This window comes from Microchirus variegatus (genome assembly GCF_963457635.1).
Source record: "Microchirus variegatus genome assembly, chromosome: 12".
NCBI classification, from domain to species: domain Eukaryota; kingdom Metazoa; phylum Chordata; class Actinopteri; order Pleuronectiformes; family Soleidae; genus Microchirus; species Microchirus variegatus.
This window is the reverse complement of record NC_139813.1, coordinates 23588850-23606787: the sequence shown is the minus strand read 5'-3', so window position 1 is coordinate 23606787 and position 17938 is coordinate 23588850. Positions and strand designations below refer to the sequence as shown.

Genomic DNA, 17938 nt, shown 5'->3' with positions numbered 1-17938 from the left:
CACAGTAGTAGCAGCAGCGCTCACTCACTGTGGAGCAGGGAACGAACAGGAAGCTCTCTTTATCATCTGTAAGCAAACGCAAGAGATGAAGAAGAAGAAGTAGAAAGGTAAAATGTTGACGCCACCCCTGTCCTCTGTGTTTGCAGCCTCAGACGAAAGAAGACGCAGAGCCTGAGAGGACGGCGCTGGGCTTGTCCGCCGCGGAGACAAAGATGTCCCACAAAAGCAGCTCAGCCGCGACAATGCTGGATATTTTATCCGACATACAGAGCCTGGTGGAAAGGGGCAACATAATAAATGTGAGTATCGTGTGTTTGAAATAGCACCTGTTGCTTTGAGTCAATACAGTGAGTTTGAGGTTTAATAGTAAGAGTATGAGGTTTAAAATGATTTATTATTATCTACATTTAGTGTAGATTCTCATTTATCCATCATAGTCATAGTTCTCTAAAAGTATTTGAATTAGTTGCACCTGGACTGAAAATGCTTGTTCTTTTCAGTTAGAGGTGAATCATCTTCATGAAATCTACTTCAATTTCTTTTTGTATGTAGCATTTTAGAAATATAATTGTGTGTCCAAAAGGGGCCACAGAGTTATTTACAAACAGACCAGTGATGAGATGGGAGTAGCAGTTGTTTAGAATGATGTATTCCCATGATGCCGCTGACAGGAAGTCATACAGGAAGCACCTAAAGGGTACAATGGCTTCCTGCTGCTTTCTAATTACCCACGGTTTATCATTCACTTTGTGTACGGAATGCATTTCCTATATCTTTATTCAGCAGCTTTCATTTTGAGAGCATTATTAACTCATTTCGGAAAACAATTTCCCTCCTGAAAATTCTGCTCTCACGCTCTCTCAAACAGCTGCTGTAACGCCCTGAGCGTGAGATGAAGGATTTTAAACTGAATCATATGGGACACTTATGCAACAACTGTGTATCTGAGTGCAGATAAAAAAAACACTGTTCTTATCTGAACAGGAGAGCGAGAGTGGTTGAGTGCAAATCCATTTAAGACCATGCTCTTGAATAGAAATAAGGAAGATGATGTCAATGAGTGACTTGGTATCAAAAAGCATGAAAATAGATGAAGAAGTCCCACCAAAACCCACATACCCTTAACAAATTACCAGTATTTATAAGTTTTCTATTTATTGAGACAATAAAAATGTGATATTCTTGCCTTTTCTGACTATTTTTCAAGTTTCTCACCAACAAAGCTTCAGTTTCTCACCAATTTTCTTTCTTTCTTTTTTTGTTAATGCTATAATTGAATAGAGGACGCCGCACGTTGATCTGAAGTGGTATGTGAAGTCCTCTCCTGGCGAGCCAGAGATACGGTTGGTACGAACCGTCCAGCAGGTCCTGGCGTGTCGATACCAGCCGGCACAACTCGATGCCACATCTATGGCCAAACAGCTGGAGGAAGCTGAGGTACGTAAAATTACTTCATATAACTTTTTAGTAGAAAACGGTCTAAGTTGTTGTCCATCGCAGGAGTACAGGTCCTGTGTGCAGGAGCAGGTATCGGCTATGAAAAGCCCGAGCGACGCCACAGACTTTGACCCGAATGCCCTGAAGAGAGCTGAAGAACAGCGGAGTGCAGCGCTGCTCGACGCCTCTGCTACAGTGCAGGTGAAAGCGGCACAGCTGGATCAGGTCAAACAGTATCACAGACAGATGAAGATGGCTCGAGCTCTTCTGGAGGTCTTAGCTGCTGAGAAGGAAAACATGAGTTTGTGAGTCATATTTTGAACTCAAAGTAAAACCTTTTGTGTATGCGGTTGATATATAAAGATTGATGATGTTTTTGTGTTGTGGTTTTGTCAGAAATGCTTTGGGGAGCAGTGCTGTTCAAGCTGAGAAGCTGCATGCTCTGCTGCAAACCATGGAAAGGAAGAAGGAAGTCATGGACGAGCTGCTTCACCTCAGCAGCCAGCTATCAGCACACTTGAGCGATGCCGAGAGTTCAGGCGCTCTTCTCGCCCAGCTTGGAGATGTCCAAGAGGAATGGAGGCTTTTAGAAGGAAGTATCAAGAGAGCTCTGCGACACGCCGCTAACTCTGCCTCTCAGTCCTCTGTCCTCATCAAAGAGGCCGAACACCTGAAAGCCAAGCTTGAAGATCTTCACAAGTCCAGCCCTCAAAGCAATGACGGCAAAAGCGCTTTAGAGCTAGCTTGTCTGACTACGGATGTAAAACTATATAACCAACTTTATCTACACTTAAAATCCCAGTCGGACGCTCTGGTCCATTTCTCCGTAGGTCAGAAGGAGAAGAATGAGATTCAGAATAAGCTTCAGGAGCTGGAGTCGTTGCTTGACGTCACCAGGAAAATGCTCAGCACCTTCACAGGTAACTGTGGAGGAGCGTCGTTGACCAGGATCAACAAACAATTACAGGACTTGATCATCTGGGCCAAACAGGCAGAAAACCACATCTCCATTGGGAAAAAACTTGCTCTCTTCCCAGAGGAAGCACGCAGTCAAATTGTTGACATGAAGAAATTTCAGACGGATATCTTGTCCCAGCGGTCTAAAATGCAAGCACAGATAGAGGAGATAAAAGAAGTAGCTTCTGATATGGAAAAAGAGGAAAGTGACCAAGTGGTGAAGACGGTAGAAGACCTTTATGAAGCTATTGCTGACAGTTTGGATCATGTTCTTGGCACGATGAAGAACCACCTACAGAAGAGGGAGAAACTGTTATCCCAGCTGGCTAGCTTGGACGCCTGGCTAGCAGAATCACATGCTACAAGAGACGTGTATTCCCATGTTGAAAATGTTTCCAAAGCTGACGTCAAAAAGCTGAAGAGCGAACTGGAGAGGCACCGATTAGCCACTGTGGAGATCCAGAGCAAGTTAAAGCTGGTGGAGGCCATGGAAGAAAGTTGCAAGGACATCGCAGAGGGGTTGAGTCCAGGAGAGAGCCGCTATCTCGTCAACAGACTCTCAGGCCTTTGGACAGAATTAGAAGGACTGCTAGCTCACGAGAAAGCAACCAGCTGGGAGTTAGAGGAGTTGATTCATGAGCGAACCTTGTCAGATGAGGAATTATCAACCATTCGGAGTAACCTGAAGGAAATCTCTACTGATCTGGAGAAGCAAAGGTTCCCCTTAACGCAGGAAACCCTTTCAATGGTAGTACAGGTGATGCACATGCTCATGGAGAATCAGTGTCAGGCACAAGAGCTTCAGCACTGTCATGAGGCCAAGCGAAGTGCCCTGCTGTGCACCATCGGGGAACTGCAAGACAGGTGCAAAGCACTTCGCCTCAGTGCCTTTGAGCAGCACAAGTATCTGCACCTGAGGCGACAGATGGAGGAATCCAGGGACATTGCCAGTGAGCAAATCCAGCGCGCCAGAGAACGAACAATCAGTGTGAGTGAGAGGTTCAGATTATGCCAAACCCTCCTGGTGGAACTTCCTCTGGTGAAGACACAGTGTCAAGAAGCAGGAGACCAATTAGAGGCCATAGCTCATGAGCTGAACCCATCCCAGCTTAATTCAGAGAGACAGAGGATTCATCGCACCGTGGAAACCTTGGTGACTTGGGAGCATTCCGTCACAGATGATATCAAAAACCTCGAGGCCAAGCTCCTGTCAGGTCTGCACCTGTCCTCTGAACTTCCTGCTTTAACTGAGCTCTTCCAAAGAACAACAGTGGAGCTGGATGAAGCCAAAGCAGTCAGTCCAGATGAGAAAGCGATAGACGCTGCGCTGCGAAGATCCTGGGTCATTTGGAGAAATATGAAGTCTGGGATGCGGGTGTTAAAAGCTCTTGGAAGAAAAGAAAACATTAACCTGAAGAACGATGAAGAGCTTAACTGTCTTGTAGACACAGCTATACAACAATGTCGTGTGCAAATGGTAAGCTTGAACACTTTCTATTTTAGTCTCTTCCATTATACTCGTGGTTCTCTCTAAACATTTCTTAATCATGTGACCACACAGGAGCTTTTATCCCAGGCTCGAGAATCTTTAAAGGATTACCAGTGGGCAGCTCAAGGAGCGATATCCTTCCTCCATAACGCTGAAGCCACCTTTTTGTCAGCTCCTGGAGGGTTTCTGGACTGCACCGAGGAACAAAGACAGACCCAGCATGCTCTAGAAGTTCTCGAGGATGGATTTCATGCTCACATCTCCCACCTTGCAGAGCTGATCCCCCAGCAACCCTGCCTCTCACACCCAGAGGTCGAGCAGCTCCACATCAGCATTCTCAGCCAGCTGTTGGTGGGTCGAGCGATACTGGAGGCACAGGCCCAACTCAGGCTGGAGTCCTTGCAAAGGTATTGGGTCCTAAAACTAACTCTTTTTATGATCTTATTATTTGTTTTAATTCAAAATCACCCAGGACACACATTTCTTCCAGGTGTGCAGTGAGACAACAAAGCCACAGGAGCTGTCATGAAGACATGCAGCAGCATCTTTCCGGGCTTGAAGCCAGACTTTCAGAATGTGCTTCAGCACCAGTGACGTCGCACGACAAATGCTTCGCCCAGCAAAAGAGTGCAACCGTACGTTTTTTTTTTCTATACACACACTCTGGTATGGTTCCATGTAAATCCTTAACTTTCATCTTTTCATGTAGCTTTTGACGATGGAGCTCCGCGGCCTCGCCCGGAAGATAGAAGAGCTGAGAGCCGGGTGTCCGATGCAGGGCTGTGGTGTCGGTAAGGACGGGGAGCTGGGAGCCCTGTGGCGCCGATGGTCGGCGCTGCGGCGCGGCGTCGGCCTCCTGATGGCTCACGGGGAGCAGCGGCAAGAGGAGTGGAAGGACATCACAACAAGTGTGAGTTGGAACAACCACGAACAATCTAAACAACACATATACAGTCATTACAGTAATTATGCAATGTTCTCCACCCCTTAGCATTGCTATTTCTCACTGCAAATTTCTTGTATATCGTATTGTATTCTTTATATACTTACATTCTTTTTAAAGAAACCACCACTTTTTTCTTATTTATGCTGCTTCTGTAAAGTCGAATCGGCACTGAGTGAGCACAAAGAATTTCTTCATTGGTATTGATGACAATAAAGGCTTTATTATGTGAAAATATGCCCTAAGGATTGACAAGACAACATTATTTAAAGACACAGGCCGGCACTCCAGCGCATAAATTACAGAATATACAAAACAAATAAACCCTCTCAATGTTTTTCTCTATTATACAACCATTCTGTTCTTGTCCAGGGCAGAAAACTAGTGTAAAGTTCATATCTAAGATTTAACCCTATGCCTTTTTAGATACGGCAGTGTTGCAGTTTTCTGGCCAGTCTTCAGGCCGAGGTGCCCGACTCGTCCACCGTGAGCTTCACTCAGGAGAAACCCCAGGAGCTTCTGGTCCAGGCTGAGATACACCAGGCCGGTCTGGAGCAGGAGCAGCAGGCCTTATCGTCCCTGGAGCATCGACTGGAGCACGCGCTGAGCTTGTCCGAGTCCCAGGACCCCGTCAGTCCCGGACCAGTCGGCAAAACACTGGTGAAGATCCAAGAGAACGTCAGGAGGTGGGATTTGTTTCATACACACATGGAGAGTGCGCAAATACTCATTTATCATCAGAGATGCTGAGACGATGTTGACGTTGTTTCTCCCCTGCAGCTTGAAAGAGAGAAACCTGCTGATAGTAGCTGCCGCCCAGGAAGAGGAGAACAAAAGGCAGCAAGTCCAAGAGGAGATGGAAGAGGTGGAGAAACACATGCTCACCATTCTGCCACAGCTGGAAACCTGTTCCAACCAAAGTCAGCGACAGGTCAGACTTGTTTTCTTTAAGCTCCACAAACAAATAAAGGGTCAGAATTCTGAAATTAATGTTTTTAGAGTGCGCCTTTTAAAATGGGAGGACAACAAGGACACTAGTGCCAAATATTCTACACAATCTGTTATTAACAAAAATCTTAAATTATACAACGTTTCCACACTAAGTAACATTAGGATAAGTGCAAATTAATGACGAAAGTCCACTCTCCACAATTAAATGCTGTCTAATCGGTTACTAATGTGAAATACACACAGTGAGTGTTATTTAACAATGGTACAAAGCTTAAATTTTTTTTAGTTTTGTCGGGGTAATTGTCCTCAGTAACATACTGTGAACCAGTATATTTTTATACTCGGTTCCATGTTCTGTAATTAGATTGTAGACTTCAGGCGTTTTGTCCAAGTTGAACCAGCAAAAATCAGCAGTACTGTACAGCTATTGTTGTCCTTTCCTTTCAAATATACAGCATTCTTCAAGTTTCAGCCTCTAACAGGAAAATAGGTTAATCACATTTGATCAATTTAATCAAAGGTAACACCATCACCACCCGGTTAGTATCTGTAACTCTCTGATCCTCTAACACTAAACAGGAGCTCAGAGAGGATTTGTCCTCGCAGAAGACCAGACTGCAGAGCGTCATGGACCAGGTTCAGAGCCGGTACGCGGAGATTCCCGACGATCTCGGCCAACGTCTCCTAGAAGCCGAAGTGTCGCTGCAGAGAGCAGAAGAGGAGGTAAAAAGAAAATCCTCTCATGTAAGAAATCTTCATGTAGAGGAGACTGATCTGATCTGGTCTTGACTGTTTTTCAGCTCATGGAGGGAAGTGTCCCTGTCCGTAAACTGGCTGCTCGAGTGAGGGAGCTGGGCTCAGGTCTGGAAAAGGTGAAAGTTCTACTGGAGCAGAAAAGTCCGACAGTCAGTGCAGCTCAGCATGTGCTCAAGGTGTGTCCACTGTCTGCATTCACATGTAATATTCTTGGCTAAATAAAGGATAAATAAATGAAAATATTCTCCTCCTGTTTCCTCCAGCGTGTCTGGGACGAGCTGGACTTGTGGCACAGCCGTCTGATGCTCCTGGAGAGCGAGGTCCAGGACCTCGCTGAGGAGCAGCCGGATCAAGCTCACCTCCTCATGGACCACCTGACGCAGCCGCTGCAGCTCTACCAGAACGCCTCGCAGATGGCCGAGCACCGCACGTCCTTCCTCAGCAAGGTCAGACACAAACACAGTCTCGTGCAGTATTTACAACACTGAACAAAAAAAGTAAAAAAAATTACATATTATCTCTGTTACCTTTTTCAGATTCCTGCCTGTCTGAAGGAGTTTGAAGACATTTCTTACAGCGCCACCTGCTGGTTAGAGGAGGCCCAGGCATGGCTCAGCGCTTGTTACTCATTCACAACAGCCAAAAGTCTCCAGAATCATGCAAAGACCCTGCAGGTCAGTGACGCAAAGTATAATAAGAGCTTTGATGTACACTACCCTTCAGAAGTTTGAGGTCACTTAGAAATGTACTTATTTTTTAAGGAAAAGCACTTTTTTTTCAATGAATATAACATTAAATGAATCAGAAATACACTCTATGCATTGCTAATGTGGAAAACAGAAATAGGTGATGCAAACTTTTGAACGGTAGTGTACATAACTTAAATATTTGTTTTTGTTTATGTATCTGTTGTATTTTGTAAAAGTGATACTATGAATTTGTATGATACAATTACACATTATTATTCTACTTATTTATTGTCCTTATTTAGTACCTCCACATGCCAGACCTTATGTACTGAGCAAAACTTTTTGGAATCATAATGATAACGTGACCAGTTTTATCTTAAATCCTCACCCACAGCTGGTGCTGGACGACTCCGAGAGGATCAGGGACATGTTGCAGGACTTCAGGCCGGTGCTGGCGGAAATCTCTGCCGTGTGTGACGTCGGCGCGCAGGAACACGGGCTCGACCAGAACGACCGTGGGGTCCACAAGATGCAGCGCCACCTTCTGGAGCCGCTGGAGCAACTCATGCAGGCTTCTGTGGTGAGAACTCAGAACTTCCAGTTTCCTTCTATCACTTGATTCCTGTGTGGACGGATAGTTTGAACATCTGTAGATGGTAGAAAGTGAGAGGAAACAATGTAAAGTCACATTTGCTCAAAACATCTTGCTGACAAACTTCCTTTCAGGTGGTGGAGGCGATGGAGACTGAAGTGAAGACCATAGAGAAGAACGTTCCCAAGATCAGAACCATTTTATCCTCCGGGGACGACTCCAACATAACTCTCAGAGAGCATCTCCACAACCGACAGGTGACCATTTGCACTCGCGTTCATCTCAGTCAAAAAAGCAGGAGTCCAATTTGATATAAACATATTTAAAACTTTGATTTCAGAGGGAAGGAATGTACAATTTTAAGAAAACTCAAGACTAGGTTAAAGTTGGATATTGTTGGAAATAATTTAGACTTTTTTTCTTTATATTAACTGACCAAAATTAAACGAAAACACAAACAAAAATTTACGTTTTGTTTTCATGAGTTGTGATTTACTTGGGTAAAACCATTTTACTTGTGTTTTATCAAAGTTTATGAACTAAATGAATGAGTTGCTTCACTTCCTGTCAGCGAATCGTCCTCCAAACACTTTTTTAGAGTCATTGACACACGTGTTTCATTTGAAAGGTGATCCTGGCCAACGTGCGGTCGATCCGCCGGATTCTGGAGGACATGGAGAGTTGCAAAGCCGAGCTTCCTCTCCCACAGGGGGCAGAAGAGAGTCTGCTGGTCTTCTCTCGAGCCAAGCAGCTGCTGCAGCCGCTGGAGGAGCTGCAGGAACTCACCCAGAGTCAAGCCTCACAGCTGGAGGTAAAGTCTGAATGTCTCTGAATGATGATCCCTCAACACAAAAATAAATCGTACTACAACACAACTTTCTTTCATCTTTGACTCATGCAGAACAAGATTAGGGAGGAAGGGGAGACCGATGAGGATCTCTGCGTCGGCACAGTCTCTCATGTACTTGGAGAGATTCAGCAGCTGGACACATCATCCCTAACTGGCCTTCAGGTAATAATATTAATACTCACAGTAATAATCAGACACACCTCCAGTGTGCATCGTCTTTGAAATCAAACCAGTTTAAAGCATCTTTCTTAATAAAACTTACCATTTAATTTCACTTTTTTATTATTAATTACATACTAATTACACTGTGGAGAAAATAAATGTTAGTCACCACTTCCAGGTTCAAGTATACATACATACTGATGAATCTCTCTGTGACTGTCATTTATTCTGTCTCCTAGAAACACCAAAGTTCAGAGTGAAATGTTGAATTTACCGTGTTTTTAAAGCAAACAACCTTGAGTGTGTTTGTTTTTTGGAGGGATTATCATACCATCAAATGTTTCCACTTGAGTGGTTTTAACAGACAAAAGGTTATTTTGGAAATCTGGATTTCATAAAAAAAGGTTTTAGGACATTGAAAGCAAACATTTGCCTGCTGGGTATGAAGATTATTAATCCCATTCCCTTCAAAAAATGAACATCTTAAGCGACTAAAATGTTTACTAAATTAACTCTGTGTGACTCCCATTAGTCAGCAGACATTCTTCAAACCATCTTATCTTCATTTACACAATAATATTAAGCAGTGAAAAGTCCTGAAAGTCACATTGTGTAATGCTCCACATTCTGTTCAGAATATGAGATAAATACTGAAAACACAATATCTCACTGAATATTACTTTATGTAAATACTTTCTGTAACCAAGCAAGACATGTTCATCTAGACACTCCACGTCTAATTCCTTATTTAAATGAAAGTTTTGATTGTTTCTCGTCATGAAAAAAAAAAAGCAGGAGCCTTTTGTGGCGTCTCACTCAGAGGAGGAGGAGGATGATGAGGACGACGAGAGTTGTCACTCGTCGTCCTCTGACACACTAACATGCAGTATTCCAGAGGTAAACCACCAACAAAATATCAAAGAAAAAGAGAAAACCTAATAACAGCTGAGGAGTGCATGTGTCTGGTTTCCTCTTTCTTTGGGGTTTTGTTCCAAAATGTCTCTTATAGGTAAAAAATACACTTAAACTGTACAAAAATGAATCAAAACCACTTTTTATTTGTCTGAAAAATGCACATAATCAACATTTTGGAATAAAACTTCTATCTAAATTGGCTTTTTCACTCGCTATTTTCCTCCTTCTCTTCATGTTTTCTTTAGATTCACATATTTAAAGTGTGATTTTGCTTGTTTTATGTTGTTTGGAGGCAGATTTCTTTGCATGCTGCAGGCGGAGAGTGATAAATCCACTTTGGCGCTGTCACAAGCAGCTGCTTCAATTGTGTATATTTTTAGTAACCTCTCCTTTTGTGTACGTGTGTGTGTGTGTGCACGGATTTCTCTTGCATTTATATGTTTATACAACACACACATACTAGGACCCGGAGGACACACTCATCATCCCCGATGTGAACAGTGAAGAAGCTTCGGACGTGAAGGTAAATTATCTTGGTGTTTATGTGATAAACTTGTTATTTATTTTTGACATAATGAGCACAAACTCATCCTTTTTAACTTCAGGCTTCCTCTGACATGGAGATGAGCTCAAACAACGCTGAAGCTCAGCTTTTATACGCGAAACCCGGACTTGACGGCGTTGACTTTGCAGCTAAAGATGTTGGGGGAACTGGATTAAAATCAGCCAACGTTGGCGATTCGTCCCGTCCTGAGAGTCCAGCACCTGAGACCGCAGCGATCGCTGCAGCGTACTCTGCAACTGACCGACATGAATCAGCCAAACATGAAACACTTGACCCCAAACCTCACACAGAGTCCCCCCAGGCTGCAGCTGCAATTGAAGACACGAGGCTCATCCCCGTGAGACCCATAACTCCTTTCACCGCCTCTGGAGAGTCGGCCGAGTTCACAGCGGACGGAGACGAAGACCTGGCTCTGTCCACAGCTTCACATCGAGATGTGGTAAGAAAAATACAACTGATTTTACAACTTGAAGGTCCAGTGTGGGACTCTTTATTGTCAGAAATTGTTTTTTGGTTTTTCGTATCCAAGGAGCTTGTTTCACTGAGGCAGAAACGGAAGAATAACGACTTATTTTATGGTATTTGAATGCTATCGTAATTTTCTGATGCTGTTTGGAAAGGGCAGAGTGAGCGGAGCTTTGATTTGTTGCAATCTGCTGTCTCGCCATTAGGTGTCGAGAATTCTTACACACTGGTACTTTGATAGACTCTCGAATGTGTTTTTTAATTTACCATGTTTCATGATACCCCGAATAAAAACCCTACATTTTATTTATATCCGGGTATTTTCTAAATTACGAAACTTTACGTTAGAATTTATGGGAATTAACTAAAAAAAAATCAAAATTGATGGTTTGGAACTTCAAATATAGTCAGTAAATATAATACATTGTAGCATAATAGTTGGTTAAAACAATCAGATTAGATGCAAATATAGTTGAACCTCAATACATACTGCAGGGCTATTGAGGCCACACCCCCCACATTCATTGTGCATCACATGACATCATTTTTAGAAACTTCCAGAAACTGGAACGATTGAAGCGACACAATTGAGCTCATTGCAGAATAGCATATGACACAGTTTCCTAAAATGTCCAATTAACTGTTAATAATGCCCCTAAGGTCTCATAATTCCCATGCAAAATGTGTTTTTTTTATATTTCCAAATTTCCCAAACTAAAGTTTGTGAAAATTTACTCGGAATTTTCACCCCTACTTATATCTAATCTTGAAAAACTCTGCAGTACAAACTCTGTTTTTGTCCCTGTTTTTTTCTTTAATGTCCACAAACCTCTCCAGGGCTTGAAGCAGCAAAGTGAAATTGGAACCAGTCATAAAAGTTTGGAGGAGAAGCCACAAGTGAAGGAGTCGTCGAAGGTGCAGTTCAGGTAACGACGGAAAGAAGTGGTTGAAATCTCACGAGCACACAACGCACCATAGATTGAGGCTAACACTGTGTGTGTGTGTGTTGTCTTTGGTTGCCAGTTTGGCAGGAGGACACGATGATGAAGAGGAGGAGGAGGAGAAACAGAGATGGAGTCGACTGTACGCCCAGATCTCCCAAACACTCACCGCGTGGAACAACATTCAGCATCAAACGTCAACCTCGTCTGAACATGAACAGGTTGGACGATAACAGAGTCAAAACAAAAAAAGACCGGATATTCAGGATAAACAGATAAGCATTAATGATAAAGACCTGTTGCCACAGCAACAGAGGGCTAAACTTACTGATGTCGAGACCTTTTGAAATGAATGAATAAATAAAGTCTTTCAGTCTTGGACAATAACGTGGCTCAATAATAACAATAATTATTATTATTTTTAATATTGGAGGACCGGCCTTTGCTTTAAAGGTCATTTAGAAGGATTTATTGGCAGGAATTGAAGATACTTTTCATATTCAAGTGTGTTTGTATAAAGTGTAAAATCACATTATATTTAAAACTGTTTGGATTCCTTAGCCTTGGATTTTTAGCCACTCTTAGCCATCGTTAGCCATTGTTGCTGATACCAGTTGATAAACATGGTATTTTACGCACAAAAACAGCTTAGAATCATGTCTTCAGGTAAAAATTAAACAGTCGTATGTCTACGACTGATTTAAAGTGAGTAAAAGTAGCAGTGTTTGTATGGTGGCAGCCATCTTGGAATCCCTTGAGGTTGGCCCCAATGTCTGAGATGGAAATCCCAGGTCATGCTTAGTCCCTTAGACAGGAAATTCAGAGTTTTGACGACAAATTAAACGCACCATAAGCCTTTTATATGTATTTTAGGCAAGGGCCTTGCTTTACAGAGGCCTCCATCTTGTGCCACCGTGATTCTACAGCAGCTTAAACAGACAAACTAGCACCAAAAAAACCAAGAACACAAAGAATGGCATCTTCTCTGTAGATGTCACAAGTTCTTACACACAAGTTTTTTTTTTTACGATGAGAATAAATGAATCTAGCCCGTTTTCACTTGTTGTTCACTTAGTCTTTCCTTCACTCACTGTGATCTTTATCTATTATTTTGCTTAGGTTCCAGAAAAGGAGCTGCTATCATCCGGATGTGCTTCCTCTGTTCTCCAGCAGACACACGAGGCCATCACCGCGCTGAGACAAATAGTACGTAATCCAGAGACAAAATGACGAACTCGCATAGATCTGTGTGAGTTTCACATTAATGACTCAAAGAGGGTTTTAATTGGACCAAGTGTAGTCTTGTCATGTACGGACAAACGCATATAAACCCCTACTCAGAAATACTGAATCATATTAAAAATGGAAAATATCAGAGCTCTGCTCCTGCTGTAACAGTGGCTGCCAGTTTTAAGTGAAGCAAGATTCAAGATGTTCTTAAATCAGATCACCGCAGGAAAACAGATTTCTCTCACCCTGGAGAGTGCTGCTCCTGAGTGATAGTGACGATCATGTGTTTGATATTTTCCAGCTGAGGTCGTCAGATGGTTCCGGTCCAGAGGTGAAGGAGAAGTTGTACGAGGCTCTGCAGAAGGTTCTCGTCTGTCTGGACTCTGGGACTGACCTTCTGTCAACTCCAGGTGGCGCTGGTGGAGACGAACTCCAGCTGAGGCTGGTGCAGCAGGAGGTGACTCACCATAACACTGCTAAAATAAAACCCTCATAGATTAAGATCTACTGTATTAGTAAATATACATGAATCACACTTTATTTTAACGCTTTTCTAACAAGGTCATGTAACTGAAAGAATAAAAATCAGCAGGGATAAGAGAGTAATAAATATAGTAACGGTTATACATTATACACAAAAATCTAATAAAATGGTAAAATTCGAAACTAAGACACATAGAACTACTCGCACATTGTATTATAAGTGCAAACCTTATGCCAGTTTCTAATTTGGTGTGTTTATCTATAGAATATAGTCCATTTATTGCACACCAATGAGTTAAAATTGTTTTAAAAATCTATACTACGATATTTTTACATACAATGTAAGTTAACATTCGGTAAAGGTTCACATAGAAACGCCTGAGTGTAAATGATAATATGATGTTAAATATTGTTTAAAAATTCAATGGAATTCAGGAATAAGCAGATTAAAAATGGCATGAATAAAATATCCAGTAGTAAATCAAAATATAAGGTTAAAATAGACGAAGAAGTGAATTATTAGTTAAAAGCCAAGGTCAAATGATAAAGATTCAGTTATAAGCAGATTCAAAATGGTAGAAATAAAATGTGTACAGTAGTAAAAGAAAAGAAAAAGGTCAAATTAGACAAATAAATGAATAAAAGTCAGACGGAGAAGGTTTAAAGGTAGAAATGCACAAGCGTAAATTATAAGTGAATTATTAAGTGATGGATTAAAATGTAAGAGTGGATAAAAGAGTGGTAAAAAATATTGTTTAAAAGACTAAGATTCACAGAGAGGCAGATTAAATATGGTATACATAAAAGATAAGATAAGATAAGATAAGATAGTCCTTTATTCGTCCCGCAGTGGGGAAATTTACAGTGTTACAGCAGCAAGACAATAAAGATAGGATAATAAATAATAAACATGCATTACCAAAAAGAGATAGAATATATAAAGTACAATATATAAAGATAAAGATATTAACACTAAAAGAATGTGTCAACAAAAGGTTAAATGAGACAAATAAATGAATAATAGTTGGTTAAAAGCCACATGACAAAGGCTTAACAAGCTTTAATAACACAATTATAGACTAAAATGTACGACTAGATAAAACCAAAAAAATAAAAGTGGTACAAACAATATGATGTGTGTAGTAATACAAGTAAATGAAAGGCTGTAACGGATTAGAAAGGATTTAATGTTGGTTTCTTATCTCTCTCTGTGATTCCAGTGTGTATCAGCAGAGTTGGCGACTCTGGCCGACCTGTTGAAGACGCTGGAATCTGACAGCAGACGTGAGGATCCAGACTCCCTGCACGGTTTGACCTGCCTGCAGGATTGTCTCTGCAGAGTCCAGCTGCTCTTCACCTCATCCATCGACCACCTCACTCACCGTCTGGGCTTCAAACACCGACCTCAGGTTTGACCTCAAGCTTCTTTTTCTGATTCTCACCGCCTTAAAAACGCCACGGTGGGATTTTATCTTGTATCCACAAACACAGTCTTAATCGACAGTTAAAAACAAACAATTTGACCACATTTACATCAGTACATAGTTAGTTTTCCACCATAAAAGAGGTGAATAATGTAGTTTGTACTTTATAGATGCAGATGTCTGTTTAAAAATATAGAATAACTCAACTAGAACAGGATTAACCACAGATTAGGATGTGTTGCATCACAAAAATCATGAAATTATATTATTATATCAACCAGCTACAAATGCAAAAATGTATCTATGATATCAGAGTGACTCAAACTTCTATTTAAAGTATTTTAAAGTCGGTTTTTATTTTTCATTTTCTTCACGTAGTTCTTCAACCAGCTGTGTATCCTGGACGAGTTTGAGGTGCGACAGAGCGAAACCTTCCCCAATCTAAAGGATGCTCCTAATCTGGAGGTAATGCACACATAATTCATATAAGCGTGTATCCAGAAATGTCCAGAACGACTGTGACGTCACCTAAAACAGCTTGTATCATTGAATGATTGATTAATAATCTGGTGACCGAGCCGTAATTCATGATCAGATCTGACCTTTACTGAATAATCCAAGCTTGAAAACAAGTAAATGGAGAGATTCACTCATTTTCTAATTGCAGAGCAATATCAACATGTGTGTTTTTCTTTCGGTACGTTCACCTCCATTACAGTGGAGGTGGAAACATGATACAGTGAGCCTGTGTTCTCTAAAGTTAATGGTATTCTCCTTAAACCCTCTGCTCCCCCCGGAACGTCTCAGCGGTGCGTCCTGGGCAGACATCTGAGGCCGAGTCCGGGGGAAAGAGCCAAGCTGCAGCAAGCATCCCGGGCCTCGCTTCAGGGGATAACTCACCTCCTGGAAGTGGGCGAGGAATGCATGAAAGAGAGGCAGATGAGCCAGGTTCACAGCCGCAGCCAACTTCAAGCTGCTCTCTGCAGACACCAGGTATCTCACTGTGCTCTCAGCGAGTTCTTCAGCAGCCGGGGCTGAAGAAACCCCAGATTTAAGTCTGAGGCCCTTTCTCCAAAGTGTGTAGAAGCCTCTTGATGCTTTTCAAAGAGAGAACTCTCTCTAAAAACACCCTCAAACAACTAATCAATAGACCTAACATGGATGTATTCAGACCTCACCTACATCATCTTCTTCATTTTCGATCTACCTTCACTTTTTACTTTGTCTACTTTTGAGATTATCTCTCTTCACTCCTGTCGTTAATCTGGTCTCTTGGTGATTCCCAGAAGCTCCAGCAGGTCCTCGGGTCTCAGTTGGCTTTTGTGCAGCGTCTGTTCCGGCAGTGCGAGCCAGAGGTGCTCAGGTGTCAGGAGGATGAGAGGCTGCAGCTGGAAGTCAGGGCCAAAGCTTTGCAGCAACAGGCTCTGGGACAGGACGCGGCTTCTCAAAGGAGGCTGCAGGTTTGTAGTGCACGTTATGCTCAAGGCCATGAAAAACCCCACACACTCACAACAAATGAAGAAGAGTTCTGGTGCACAGAGTCCTCTGTAAATCTATGGATGTGTGTGTGTTTGGGCCTCGTGCAGGAGTGGGCGCTGTGGGACGAGCATTGCGGTCGAGTGGGTCGGGTGCTGGATGAGTTTGAAGCCTTCATCAGCAGCGGGGAACCAGAGGGAGACGATGAGGAGTCTGTGGTTCAGCACAGACTGAAAACCTGCCAGGTTAGACTTTTCCTCACCTGGGCTTCTCACTATTTTCCCCTTATTCTGTCTTTCTTTTCATACTTGAATTACTCTTAGTAAGCGTTGCATTAACATTACTAGAGCTGAAACGATTCATCGGTTTGAAGCTTTTTTCATGATCAAAACAAGAACACGATTTCTGATTGTTTTAGCTTCTTAAATGTGAATATTTTCTAGGTTTCTTTGCTCCACATAACAAAAAAAATGATTAAAACTGAATCCTTTGTGGTTTGTGGACAGAACAAAGACGTTCGAGAACATCGTCATTTCCGGATTTGACAAACACTGATCAACGTTTTTTAACATTTTATGGACCAACGAATAATCGAGAAAATAATCAACAGATTAATCTATTACGAACAGCTCTAAACATGACACATGAACACTTTGAGGTGTGAGCTCTTACGTCTAATATACAGGGTTCAAAACCAGTCTTTAATTATCTGATAATTACTGTTATGTGCTCTACTCTTGTGTTTTATTTGTTCATTAAAATGCTTTTATTTTTAACTGTGCAGAAACAATTATTTATTGCATTCATTTGCTATTTTCTTCTCACAGTTAATTTGCTACATTCACCTGTTCACCTCCAAACATTCCTCATATGCTACTTTAATCTGAATATTTGTCAAATTCAAAAATAACATTTTGTGCAAAGCGAGTTTTTATCAGAGGAACTGACAAAGTTTTCAAAGAGATTCTTTAGAGCAAAACTTGACATTTTACAGCCACTATACACTCTTAAGGGTTCCAAAAGGGTTCTTCTACAAGGGCTGAGGTTCTACCTGGAACCATTTGCTTCTGAAAAACCCTTTCCTGAATAAAGGGTTTTAAAAGGGTTTATTGGTGGAACCCTTTTGGAGGGTTCCAGGTGGAACCTTTATAAAAAGGTTACGTTAACGTTATACTGAAAGGTTCTTGTAGAGTAATGGATCAATCGTAGCTGTTTGTTCAAAAGTAAAGAGACCATTAGAGGATGTACAGTATGTCACGTGATGAGGTTCACATTGAGGACAAGAGCGAGGGAGCGAGTGTTTTGGTTCAGACGTCAGGTTTTGACAGATTAACAGACACAGTCCTGAATTATTGGATTCTCCTTGGAGCTGATTCATCTCTTTACAAGTTTCTGTCTGTTTGTCCGACACACACACACACACACACACACACACACACACACACACACACACACACACACACACAGCTGTTCTTCTTAGGACACGGCATTAAAACAAATCGTTAGTTCTAAGCTTAACCATAACCAATTAAAGCCACAATTAAACATCTGAGCTCTAAACTTTCTCAACAGAAATGAGGTTCTGCCTCACTGGGACCACGTCTCCATGACGG

The 17938-nt window shown here is 41.9% G+C and overlaps 1 protein-coding gene across 1 annotated transcript in view; it reads left to right on the top strand.

The window, feature by feature from the left end:
• The window catches only part of syne2a (spectrin repeat containing, nuclear envelope 2a), a gene marked incomplete at its 5' end in the record, with an annotated part of 84521 nt that overhangs the window by 29486 nt on the left and 37097 nt on the right, over nucleotides 1–17938 (top strand). Inside the window, 28 exons of the mRNA XM_083898612.1 lie at nucleotides 147–299; nucleotides 1282–1437; nucleotides 1501–1742; nucleotides 1834–3871; nucleotides 3956–4290; nucleotides 4374–4518; nucleotides 4593–4793; nucleotides 5253–5512; nucleotides 5607–5757; nucleotides 6357–6500; nucleotides 6578–6709; nucleotides 6797–6979; nucleotides 7070–7207; nucleotides 7617–7802; nucleotides 7949–8071; nucleotides 8443–8625; nucleotides 8716–8826; nucleotides 10205–10264; nucleotides 10347–10745; nucleotides 11609–11697; nucleotides 11795–11933; nucleotides 12832–12918; nucleotides 13244–13399; nucleotides 14646–14834; nucleotides 15228–15314; nucleotides 15657–15842; nucleotides 16136–16309; nucleotides 16436–16570. Of these exons, the coding sequence (XP_083754738.1) occupies nucleotides 147–299; nucleotides 1282–1437; nucleotides 1501–1742; nucleotides 1834–3871; nucleotides 3956–4290; nucleotides 4374–4518; nucleotides 4593–4793; nucleotides 5253–5512; nucleotides 5607–5757; nucleotides 6357–6500; nucleotides 6578–6709; nucleotides 6797–6979; nucleotides 7070–7207; nucleotides 7617–7802; nucleotides 7949–8071; nucleotides 8443–8625; nucleotides 8716–8826; nucleotides 10205–10264; nucleotides 10347–10745; nucleotides 11609–11697; nucleotides 11795–11933; nucleotides 12832–12918; nucleotides 13244–13399; nucleotides 14646–14834; nucleotides 15228–15314; nucleotides 15657–15842; nucleotides 16136–16309; nucleotides 16436–16570 (6582 nt within the window). The remainder of the gene's footprint in view (nucleotides 1–146; nucleotides 300–1281; nucleotides 1438–1500; nucleotides 1743–1833; nucleotides 3872–3955; nucleotides 4291–4373; nucleotides 4519–4592; nucleotides 4794–5252; nucleotides 5513–5606; nucleotides 5758–6356; nucleotides 6501–6577; nucleotides 6710–6796; nucleotides 6980–7069; nucleotides 7208–7616; nucleotides 7803–7948; nucleotides 8072–8442; nucleotides 8626–8715; nucleotides 8827–10204; nucleotides 10265–10346; nucleotides 10746–11608; nucleotides 11698–11794; nucleotides 11934–12831; nucleotides 12919–13243; nucleotides 13400–14645; nucleotides 14835–15227; nucleotides 15315–15656; nucleotides 15843–16135; nucleotides 16310–16435; nucleotides 16571–17938) is intronic.